General features: G+C 44.6%; 2 protein-coding genes across 2 annotated transcripts; one reads left to right on the plus strand and one right to left on the minus strand.

Annotated features, from left to right (window-relative positions):
* Window positions 1–243: 243 nt before the first annotated feature.
* Window positions 244–4,429, plus strand: PIP4K2B (phosphatidylinositol-5-phosphate 4-kinase type 2 beta; the record flags this gene model as incomplete). The annotated part of the gene is made up of 6 exons (XM_010164250.1): window positions 244–390; window positions 740–778; window positions 2,153–2,266; window positions 2,488–2,746; window positions 3,131–3,234; window positions 3,910–4,429. Coding segments are annotated over 6 exons (744 nt in total), but the record flags the coding sequence as incomplete, so codon positions are not given.
* Window positions 4,430–9,339: 4,910 nt separating this feature from the next.
* Window positions 9,340–11,645, minus strand: PSMB3 (proteasome 20S subunit beta 3). The gene is made up of 5 exons (XM_010164249.1): window positions 11,545–11,645; window positions 11,065–11,172; window positions 10,445–10,622; window positions 10,093–10,187; window positions 9,340–9,469 (listed from the first exon to the last, which is right to left on the minus strand). Exons 1-5 carry the CDS (start codon window positions 11,631–11,633, stop codon window positions 9,421–9,423), a joined length of 519 nt encoding a protein of 172 aa, XP_010162551.1. The 5' UTR covers window positions 11,634–11,645; the 3' UTR covers window positions 9,340–9,420.
* Between the last annotated feature and the right edge of the window lie 8 nt (window positions 11,646–11,653).

Genomic DNA, 11,653 nt, shown 5'->3' on the forward strand with positions numbered 1-11,653 from the left:
ACACACACACACAGTGGGATGCCCTGTCTCAGCTCAGGGCTGGAAGATTCTTACAATGCTTTAACTTGCTTTTCTTCAGACCCTGGGAGACATTTACAAGCCTCTTTTCCTTTCACATCAGTGTCAGGTGGCTGGAACTGGAGGCTTTGCTATCAGCTTCTTGCTGAGCTTGTGTTCTGTCCGAGATGGGTTTGTGTGACAGTACTGTCTTTCTCTACCCTTCCCTTCCCCACTCTCCTCCAGTTCATAGTGGAGTGTCATGGGAACACCCTCCTGCCCCAGTTCCTTGGCATGTACCGGCTCACCGTGGATGGAGTGGAAACCTACATGGTGGTTACCAGAAATGTATTTAGTCACAGGCTGACTGTGCACAGGAAATATGACCTGAAGGTGAGTGTTTGGAGGATGGTCATGGAGCTGAGAGCTCCTTTTCCAGGAGGGTGGGAGTTGGTCTTCGTCACACCTACTTGACGAGGTCCTGGGCTTTTTTTTTTTTGTTCAGGGGATTAAGTTTTGGGGGCTCTGGGTGGGGCTTCACTTGAGGGTCAAATGTCATTCCCCCATCCCAAGTGACCTAAACTACACCAGGGAAATCTGTAAGTCATGAAAAAGGGCTTGAGCACTGATTTTAAAAATACCTTCATTATGTTTCTACATGGAGGAATTAAATGTTGTAATTGAATTCTTTGGGAATGTGGCACATAGTGCAGCAATGCTCTTTTCTTTATTCTTTTATCAGGGCTCAACAGTATCCAGGGAAGCAAGTGATAAAGAGAAGGTATGGACAGTTCCTGACCAGCCTTTCCTTCCTCCTGGTTGTTGGAAGCAGATGGGATCCAACTGACCTCCCTTTTCCAACGGGGTATTGAGCAGAGGATGTTCAAAGGGCCCCGAGTGATAACCTGTTTCTGCCCCACCTTTCAGGCTGTGCCCAGTAACTGCTGAGGAAGAAATGGTGCAGATTTGGTGCTGCCCAGCCCTCCTCTGTTATGTTGACACTACCAGGAGTAGGGGGAACTTCTTGGGAGACAATCCCACAAGTACCAAAGCCCACATTTGTGCAATGGTGTCTTTATGGACGGATTTCTTCATAGCACTGCCTGTGTACAAAACTGAGTCAGGTCAGCAGTGAGCTTTTGCAACAGATGCTTTTATAAACCAGACCAGCTCCTCTCAGATTCTTGACATATCTCAGTAAGTTTGTAAGTTTGGTTTCTGGTGCCATTAGGGGAACATCTGACTAAGAATCCTGCCCTGCAAAACTGTCTGTGATGCTGCCATGAAAAGACCTGTTGAAATCAAAGCAGTAACTCGTGGTCCTACATGTTTTGCATATGCACATGGGATTTTCAGGTTTGGGACCACAGAATAAGTCTACTCCAGCCTGCCCTAAAAGTAGATGTTTGGCATGAGCCAAGGAATTCCCATTTACTCCAAACACTCTGGCGTCAGGGCACAGCTTCATCCTGCCCCTGTCCCTGGCTTGCTGGCTGTTTACTCTCCAGCTTTTTCTGCTTAAGCAGTTTGTCTCAGACCATTCATATTAGATCTATATAAAGCCACCACACACTCACATGTCATTCTAAGAACAAAATAATTTAATTCCCAGTTGCACAAAGGGATTGTATGTTCTTCCATATCCCTGAGAAATCCTCAGGGCCTGCTGCAAATAGATTTCTCAAAAAGCAGAAGCAGTGGTTTTAATTTCTTCCTCAAGTCTACAGGGAGAGAAGCTCTTATTTTTTTTTTTCCCCCAAGCTTTCACCCCTTCCCTTCCAATCAGAAGCCAACAAAATGCATTTCTTTTCTATTCTGGGAGCTGGTTGGACCATCTCTGGCTGGAGCCCAGCTATCAAGCTTTCAGCCTGCAGCACATCTTCCCGACAGTCTTTAAAGTTGAGTTTCTCTCTGTGTCTCCTTCCATTTCCCCCAAGGTACAACTCAGCACATGGATTCATTGACAAATATTGTGCTCTGCCTGGTGCCATTTTCAGATTTAGTGGACAGGATGAGCCACTTCACTTTATAAACAGGCAAAAGATCCTGGTGCAGACCCACACTCGATCCGAGTCTCTGTGCTAATGGATCAGCGTACCAGCCTTTCCCCGAGATGTAGAGGTTTGGAGAATTTCACACAGGCTTTTTGTTGCAGGCCAAGGATCTACCAACATTCAAGGACAACGACTTCTTGAATGAAGGTCAGAAGCTGCACGTTGGAGAAGAGAGTAAAAAGAACTTCCTTGAAAAGCTGAAGCGGGACGTGGAGGTAGAGTTTCCTGGGGGACAGCTTTTCCTGTGGCCTCTGAAAAGCAAATACAGTCAGGGTCATGCTGATGGCAGGGGGCATATGAGATCGTCGTAGATTCTCTGGAGTCTAATAAGGGTTTAGCTCTCACTACAGCCCTTTCTTGAGGAGATAGTGGCAGGGTGAGACTGAGGATTTCTCATCCCATGTGGATGGTGTTCTCACTCATTTCTTTCTCCCAGTTTTTAGCTCAGCTGAAGATTATGGACTACAGCTTGTTGGTTGGCATCCATGATGTTGACCGAGCAGAGCAGGAAGAGATGGAGGTGGAGGATCGGGCAGAGGATGAGGAGTGTGAGAACGATGGTCTCGGAGGCAACCCTATCTCCTCCTATGGCACACCCCCCGACAGCCCCGGCAACCTCCTCAACTACCCTCGCTTCTTTGGGCCTGGCGAGTTCGATCCTTCTGTCGACGTCTACGCCATGAAAAGCCACGAAAGTGAGTATCATGGAATAGTGCTCTGAAGAAAGTCTGGAGGCCAGAGGAGGTGTCCTGTGGTCTGTCTGGGCTAAATGGACTGGGAGGACTGTCCACAGCAAGAGAGACATCCTGCTGAGTGTCTCTCCTTTGCTGTTACTGTGGGTGGTGTGAGTTGGAATGGGTAGAAGTGATGCTTGGAGGGTAGTGGTGTGTCCAGAGAGTGTGTGAGCCTCTGGTGTGCTGTTTCCCATCGTTCTTCTCTGCCCTTCTGCAGCCTCCAGCTGCCTTGCTTTCTCTGCCAGTTGCATCAAAACAGATCTGCTGTATATTTCTTAAGGAGGGCGGTAGAGCTGGGCTTTGCTCACAGCTCAGGGTGTGCTAGCAACTCTCTTGCCTTGCTAGGTGCCCCCAAGAAGGAAGTATACTTCATGGCCATTATAGACATTCTTACGCCATATGATGCGAAGAAGAAAGCTGCACATGCTGCCAAAACAGTGAAACATGGGGTAAGCAGCCTGCCACCCGCAGGCAGGATGGGCTTTGGGGCTTCTGCTTTGCCTGCATGCCTAGGTGTGATGTCTCCTGACACTGCTTTTTCTACCAGTGTAGAAATTCTCCAGTGATTCTGTGCCCGAGAACAGCTCTTCCTTCACTTACTGTCTCTTCAGACTGTCTTGGAAAGGCTTTCCTTCCCTCTGGTTGATTGGAGATGCATTTATGTCCCAGTTTGGGAGGTGCTCAATTTCCCTGGTGTGGCATCAACAGCCTCACAGACCAGGAATGAACTGGCTGCAGGGAGACTTACTACCCTGCCCCCTTCCTGGGGCCAGCCTTGTTCCCTGGCAGCAATCCTGAACTTCCCAAAAGGGCTTGAAAAAAGCCCAGGTTAGCAGGACATGGAGTTTTTCATGCTTCTTCACATCTCCTCTAAACCATGAGGGAACAATTCCAGTGCTTTGTCTCAGTGGTCTGCAGAAGATCCAGCTGGAGCTGAAATTGGTTCTCTTGGTGTTCTCTCTAGACCGCTCCGGATGTTCTTCTTTCCTAGAATTTGTGTCTTTCCCAGAAGAGACAAGCTGTGCTGGCATGATCACTCCCTGCTGTCCTCCCTCCTTTGCAGTGCTGCAGGGTCTGCCTTTCAAGGAGGGTTTTGTGACATGTCTCTCCTCTCTGCCTTGCAGGCTGGGGCAGAGATCTCCACCGTGAACCCAGAGCAGTACTCTAAACGCTTCAATGAATTTATCTCCAATATCCTGACATAGTCATCTTCAGCCTTCAGCGAGAAATGAAGAGAAGAGGGGCTACTTCCAAACAGAGAACGCAGCCTGTGACACTAAAACAGACACTGTAGCAGCATGTGGGGTGTGCGTGTGTGTGTGTGTGTGTGTGTGTGTGTGCAAGAGTGAGTGTGTGACACTGCGTGACTTAAAGAGAAAACGAATTCTAGGTGCACCCTCTTAACAGTCCACTTGACCCAGGTGGAAAAGTGGGTTTTTATGTTACAGAAGTGCCCAGACATAGATTTGAGGGCTTTTTAAAACAAGAAAAGTGCATTGTTTCAGCACTGCTCTTTCTAATGACATTTTCTTCTCTCTCGATCAAGAGAATCCCATAGGGATATGATATGTGGCACTGTACAAAAAGGGTCGCTCTAGATCACGTTCAGTGGGAGTGAAGCAGTGCCTGATTCCACAAACTACTACTATTTGGTTTTTAATTTTATTTTATTTTTTTTATTGGACTGTCTTTACCAGAAAGACATACAAGCCCTTTTATTTCCCTCTTGGTAGGAATTGGAAGGAAAATAGTTCACCATTTCATGGATGGAAAATATTACTCTGATAAGGAGGAGTCGCTGAACTTTAGGTAAATTCAGACTGGGACACTTTATTTTTATTTCTTTTTTTTTTTTTGGTTAATTTAAGTAACAAAAACTTTTTTTGTAACTGCACTTGATTTACAAGAAAGACGAGGGAAATGAACATCTACCAAAGATGATTGCTTAAAAAGGTGTAATTCCTAGAACCTAAAAGAAAAAAAACCCAGTGTGAGAAGTAGTAGAAGCATTGAACAACCTCAGATAATAACATGCTCGGACCCATCGTGCTTTAAATTGGCCAGCTATGAAGATTTCATCAAAGAAAAAGGTATTTTGTACCTGTAGATATGGGGTAATATTTGACTATCTGGAACGTTTCACCTCGGTCAGGAGTTGCCGTGTCTCTTTAGATTACAGCTTCACATCGCAGTTCTGCCAGTGTTAATCTAGCTAATGTTCAGTCTTCCTTACTCGCCCGATCTGCAACAGGTACTTGAATTTGTTTCCTGACAGAGGTTCTTTTTTGGTTAGTTGGTTTATTTTTTTTTTTTTTTCAAATGGCAATTGTGACTTGCACACGAAGAAATTGGACTCGTTACCAGTGGGGAGTGCTGGAGCTGTGACTGTGGAGCAAGTTCCACTGCTCAAGAGGACTCGGGACTTGAGCTGTGATTGCTTTTTTGCTCCGTACCCTTCTCTAGAGCGACAGTCAAGGAGTGGAAATGTTTGAACACTTGCGCCAGATTATTTCTCTCCCCCTCCTTTGCCCCCCCCCCTCAAAAAACAAGGAATTGGAACTGATTTGCGTGACTGAATAACGTCCTGTTTTGTCTCCAGAACGCTTGTAATATTTTTCACAGCCAAAAGCTTGTCAGACTTGCTTTGGGTTCTGTTAGCTCTGCTGCACAACAGTTACAGATCTTTTGGTTCCTTTTTTTGTTGTTGTTTTTCTTTTTTTTTTATTTTATTTTCTTTTTTCTTTCTAAGCAGGAATTTTAGCGTTTTGAACAAACCTCTTGCAGTTGAAACCATTGTTGCTTATCTGCCTTGAAACTGTTTTCACATATGCCTTTGTTTCGGGAATAAGCTGTTTCGAATGTCTGTCCTGTGCTGTAACGCGTGCTACGGTTTGCTGTGTGGAATTTGGTTCTTTTGAGAGATAACTGGTGCTCATCACATCCTGGTAATTTCCCTAGACTAACTCTAGCTCTGGTCTGGATTCTGAATGTGGGCTTGGGGTTTTTTTGGGGGTTTGTTTGGTTTTTTTTATGTTCATACCCACATTCGTGATGTGAATCCCACAGGTCTCAACTTTGAGGGGGGTTCAAAAGGGGGCTAAAGTTTCAGCCCATAAGAGTGCACTGTAAATAGAGTCTTTAAGAAATCAAAAATTAATATTAGGGGGGGGTCATAATGGGATATGAATCTTTTTATTCATTCATGGGTCATTCCCTTTAACATGGGACAAATTTCTTCTGCCACTGTAGTCCAGTCCCTGTTCTGTGTGATGTGGGGGCTAACACACCATTGTCTGGGAGGCTGAAGAGTCTCATGTCTTAAGGTGTGTAGCTGGAAAAGCCACAAAACAAATGCAGCTATGAGAATACTTTAAAAAGGGAGGACTTAAAGGGTATCATCAGCTTAGTTTTGTGGGCATTATATTGATTGCTTTTCTCTTAAACAGTAAGCACTTAAGTTTACTATCCATTAGAAATTAAATACCAATCACTTTTTATTCCTGACAGTTTTAAAAATCTACATTGAATCTGCAACTTTGGCCTGGTAAGTTTGCCATTCTCCTTTTGGGAAGCTAGCATCTATCTTTTAAAACTATTTATCTTTCAATTGTGTATTTAAAAAAAAAAAAGAGAGAAAAAAAGATGAGAAAAAGGGGGGAGGAAGAGAGAAGGAAATTAGTGAACTGCAGACATCCTGCACTGAGACACTACAAAACAAAACAACCCAAAGAAAGTAGAAGAATGATGCTTGCATAGCTAGGAGCAACAGTCTCATTGACAGAATTCTGTAAACAGGAATGAAATGAAAATGCAGTGAGTTCCTGCAGCAGTCTTTACAGAAGTCATGAAAATAAGGGCTTAAGAGCAGTTAACTCTGTTTTCTTATTCCACTCCAAACAAACTCCTGCTAGAATTAAATTTGGCTGTCTCTGGCTCAAGTGATATGAAAAGCCCCATAAATTCTATTCACTTTAGCACTTCCCCAATTCTGCCACTTCTGTCAAGTTGCCATACTGTGTGTATTAAAGTAATTAAATGCAATTTTCTCACTTAATGATGTATTACCCAGGTATGTAACTTTGTTTAACATAAGCATTTTGTATATTGTTTACATTTTGAGAGGTAGCATTACGTTAAAAATGCTAATTTTTGTTTCTAGACAGTATTTTTATTACCAGAATAAGAAGTGAAGCTGCAAATATTTGATTTGTTTTTAAAAGGGACTTTTGTTTTTGTTATTTTGTTTTCGTTTGTTGGTTTGTTTTGTTTTTTTTTTTAAATCTTGTTTTAGGTCACTTTTTTAACTCAAGTATTTAAAAAAAAAAAACAACCCAGCCCTTTCAATTCTGGTTTTACAACCGCTTGTGCTAGTTTGTTGTCTGTTTCTGGTGTGAATTTAGTTCTAGTTTGCTGAATGTAGATATTTCTGTCTGTAGCATGTGTACCCTGCGGAACACTTTACACTGAAGTGCATTTGACTGAAAACCACCCTCGGCTGAAAAGAGTTGCAGTAGGTAGGCACATCACTCAGATTCTTTTCAAGAGTGCAGGATTTTACAAGATATTGCAGGGGTAATTCTTTGGTTAACTGGAGTTTCAAACAGAAAAATGTAGTGTGCAGTGTCTCTCTCCAGTGCCCAAAGGCAGGGTGGGTTTGTGTGAGCAGCAAGGAGCCCTATTCCTGCCCGTACTGAGGGTCTCTCTCTTTCAGAACACGGACTTATCCATCAAAATTTAAGAACTAAAAACTGCTTTGAACCCAGAACTTGTATCTTCCCCATTAAGATAGCTCCTACAGCGTAAAGAAGAGTGGGAGAGGGAAGGCAGAGTCACAGGTTGGGTGCTGTTCTGCTCCAATAGTGCAATAAAAAACACTCGAGAACATATTGGGTCACCCTTTCATAGGACCCCTGTGTTCTGGAGGTACCAGGCAGCACCCACCCTTTGTGTCAGCTGTGGTGTCAGCACTCGGAAGAGGGTCTGGAATTTGCTATGTGTAAGAAAAATGTCAGCAGGAGTTCACTTCTCACAGCAAGGAGAGGTGGGATGCTTCCCTCTGGTCCCCTACACACCTTTGATTGACCTGGTTTTAATTAGAAAAGCCATGATCATGAAATTCATCACAGGGAGAACTTCTGGGGTAGTAGGTGACTCCAGATTTCCTGTCTAAATGAGGCTCTACTCCCATATCTGGGAATCCTAGTTTTGAACTGGATTATCATAATCAGCCAGAACAGTAAAACACTTGAGTTTTTGTTCCTTTTCTGGGAGGAAACTCCTGCTTTCCCCTCCAAAACGCTGCCACAGCTACCTTCAGTGGGGACATCACCTCTTAGCCCAGGAAAGGCACCGAGCAAGGTTGTGTTGTAGTTACCGGCCACGTTTGGTAGGGTTGTGTCTTGGCCTCGACGGACAGATGCCTCCCAGTCCTGTGACTACTATGCAGTCTTAATAGCTTTTTACCTTCAAGCTGCACAGAGGTCAAAGTGTTTAACTTCGAGGTGGTACAAAACCTTTCAGAAGTCAGTGTGCGTGTCCTGAACTTGGTTTGCAATGCCGCGTAACCCATCTGAGACAGGTCGTCCTTTAAAACCCCTCCAAACACAAAACAAGCTTTCCTCTCCCCATCTGTGTCTTAATGCCCCATTTCAGGTTTGCCTGTCACCTTCCCCTACTTCTGCAGAGCCATTCTCCAGTATCTGTATTAGCCACTACTGATTTTCCTTGCTCTTGGAAATGAATATCTTGTGTAATAGCGATGGCAAAGCTCGGGGAACCAACTGCTGGTTTTCACCACTCAGAAGTTGTGCTGGTCTTGGTTGAGCTGCACAATGTGAAATGCAGCTGGATTGAGTTGTGTCAAGTGAGTGTATTACACACAGGTCATAAAGGTGGGCAGGGCTAATCAGTGCAACTGAAAAAAATGTGAATAAATTAAGTTTAATCTAAAACTCAATAAAAAAAAAAAATAAAGCATTCTAGGTTTTTTTCACTGCTGTTTTTTAAATAGGAATTTTAAGTCCTCTGTGCTTGTCTGTTTGCTAGGAGCAGTTTGAGACACTGTTACTGTTTTGAAATGCATGCATGTTACAAGATGAGTCTCCAACCAGAGAAAAAAAATAAAATTAAAACTTTGTGTACATCTGTTCCTTACTGCTGTCCTCTTTAAAGCGTTCTAACCATCGACTGTTAACTCCATGAGGTACGTGGTCATTTTAAGTTCTAGATTAACTACAACTGGAAAAGTCTTTTTATACTTGGCTGTAAAATGGGGGGTTTTAAGTAAGAACTGATTTTACCAAGTCCTGGATATGAGAACAAATTAGATTTCATCAGAACAGTTAATAGTGCTGTACTGCCTGAAGGAGATGGTGCTGACTCCCTGGGTGCAGCTGAAGCTCCGTCACTCTGACAGACGGGTGTACTAAGGGAGATTAGTATAGATGGCTCAGAGAGAAGGGTAAGCTCTGCTGCTGTGTAAAACCCAAGCTCCTTCTGATAGCTTTAGAGATGAGAACTTAATCCTAGTGTTCAGACTCAAAGAAAAGGAAAAGTTCACTACAATAGAGAGTTTTATTTAAAAAAAAAAGTTCCAGGCAAACCGGGATGTGAAACGCGTGAGCAGATGCGCTGGGCTAGTCCATGCGAGCTTTCAGGGTCCTGGTGGTGATCTTGTCTTTTTCACTAGAGGGGAAAAGAGAAAACTCTTAGTAAATCCACATTTAATACCTCTGTACAGTGTCCCTTCACTGGGAAGTTGCAGTGTGCAGAGGTAGGTTGTTTGCTAGTGCAGGCAGATCATCTGGACTCAAAGGCGGCCCTAACAACTGAGTAAACCCCCATCCTCCCATCACCTCACCCCAGGGGAGCCCCAGTGAGCAGCAGTGCCTGGGATAGGGCAGGGAAGTGGCACCATGAGCAAAATAAGCTGCTTCAGAAATCAGTCTGATCTCAGAGTCTGGAAGTTAACATCACATCCAGCTGTGGTAAAGAGCATCCTCTTGGCCAGTGCTGCCCATGTGTGAGGAGTCACACTCCTAAATACCGATGGGAACGCAGCCAGGGAACCCCTGTGCAGCAAGAGTCTAACACTAAGATTAATTTCCCCTGGCTCCTGCAGTTCTAGCAACAGCCATGAACTGCAACAGAGAGCAGCCATGAGAAATAAAACACTTAGAATGGACAAAACATTTCTAAGGATACTGCTGGAAGGGAGCAGGATTAGGGATACCCTGGAAATCAATGCCTTTAACACACAGCTTGTTAAATTCTACCTCTGTTCTGTAGGGGAAGAGAGCAGCACTTACATGATGTGTACTACCACACCCATTCCAGATATGGCATCTCTATCCACCGCATTCAACATGGCCTGCGAGATGGTTTCGAAGAGGTGATCGGGTTCCTGAGGAACAGAAGCTCTTTTAGTTGGTGTAAAAATTGAACGTTGAGTCATCAGATCTTGTTTCAAACCCCAAAGTGTCATCCCAGATGCTGCGAGATTTTCCCTGCAAGCTGCTCTAAGCTACAGCCTCTTCCTGAGCTCCTTTGGGAAGTTCCACAGGACAGAGCTTTTCATCCAACCCACATCTCCCAGGTTCTCCAGTTAACAGCAGAAGGCTGCATCCATGAATCAGAGCTGAGCCTGACCACCTCACTCACCATGTTGGGCTCCCAGAGGGACTCGCACATGCCGTACATCTGCTCGGAGCAGGTACCACTGACCACAAAGTCATCGGTTATCATGGGGCAGCCGATCAGGTCTAGGGAGCAGATGAAAGGTTCGTGTGTTACAGGGTCCAGCCCAGCAATGACTGGTTCTGTGTAGTAAGGTCCAAACCTGTGAAGAACAACATGGCATGGAGCAGTCCAACCACCTCAATGCAGTCCCACATCCCACAGAAATAGCCATACAAGGAAAATATCCCACAGATGCTTTTGGGGGGGGGGGGGAGGGACCTTTCAGGTCAACCTAGAAGCAGCCTGCAGTGGTTTAAGCATGGCAAACAGAACAAACTTGTCCTGCTCCAGGATGATTTTAACAATACTCAATATTCTTCTGCAAGGAAGTTGAAAATGACACTGTCAGGAGATTAAAGCCTCCTCCTTTTGCGGAGCCCTCCTCAGCCTGTCAGGAGATTAAAGCCTTCTCCTTTTGCCATACCACACGTAGTTGTTACAAGGAGCCCTCCTCAGCCTCCCACCTCTCCAGAATCACATCAACTCCAGCAACCCCAGCCTTCACTGACACGTAAACAGCAGCTCTGTTGTTTGACAGTTACCGTCTCTCATAGAGCAGATTAGAAACCATGCTCATAAAAGTCTGAGGTTTGATCTGCCTGCCTTCCTTCAGCTCGTAGAGATTCAGCCTGAACTTCAGTCTCTGGGCACTGCAAGAGATGACAATCAGCATTAAAACACGAGCAGGTTCCTTTTTCTTTCACCTTCCCCCAGACCTGGACTGTTCTACTGCACGCTGACCAACAGCAGCTCCTGACACAGGTAGGTATTCCAGATCCAGCTCCTTTTATACCTGAAGTTAAGTCTTAGTAGTGATAAGATCTTCAATCACATGGAGTTTTATTTAAAAAACTCACACTGAAGGGAGACAAAGAAAAGGAGACCAAGCCGGCACCCAGCTATTGCACCCTCCCCCAGGAAGAAGCAAAGACATTTACACTCAGCACCAAGTGCTCGTTTAGGATTTACTGTAATTAATGCCTCTTACAGGCTCATTACGGGAGGGCAAGAGTCTCACTTACACCGTCTGCACGTCCGTGGCCAGTCCTGCCAATCCAATATAGAGTCTTTCTCCCATAGGGAAAATCTTCTGGAAATCTGTGGTCACCATCTGCGCTTGAATCCCAAACC

Source organism: Antrostomus carolinensis, unplaced genomic scaffold (genome assembly GCF_000700745.2).
Source record: "Antrostomus carolinensis isolate BGI_N321 unplaced genomic scaffold, ASM70074v2 scaffold40563, whole genome shotgun sequence".
NCBI classification, from domain to species: Eukaryota; Metazoa; Chordata; class Aves; order Caprimulgiformes; family Caprimulgidae; genus Antrostomus; species Antrostomus carolinensis.

Bases quoted from the DNA above. Each gene is read 5' to 3' on its own strand.
- PSMB3 (XM_010164249.1), bottom strand. From the start codon at position 11,633: ATGGTGACCACAGATTTCCAGAAGATTTTCCCTATGGGAGAAAGACTC. The intron at 11,173-11,544 runs GTAAGTGAGACT...CATCTCTTGCAG, and splicing joins GCCACGGACGTGCAGACGGT to TGCCCAGAGACTGAAGTTCA. The intron at 10,623-11,064 runs GTAACTGTCAAA...TGTTCTTCACAG, and splicing joins AATCTGCTCTATGAGAGACG to GTTTGGACCTTACTACACAG.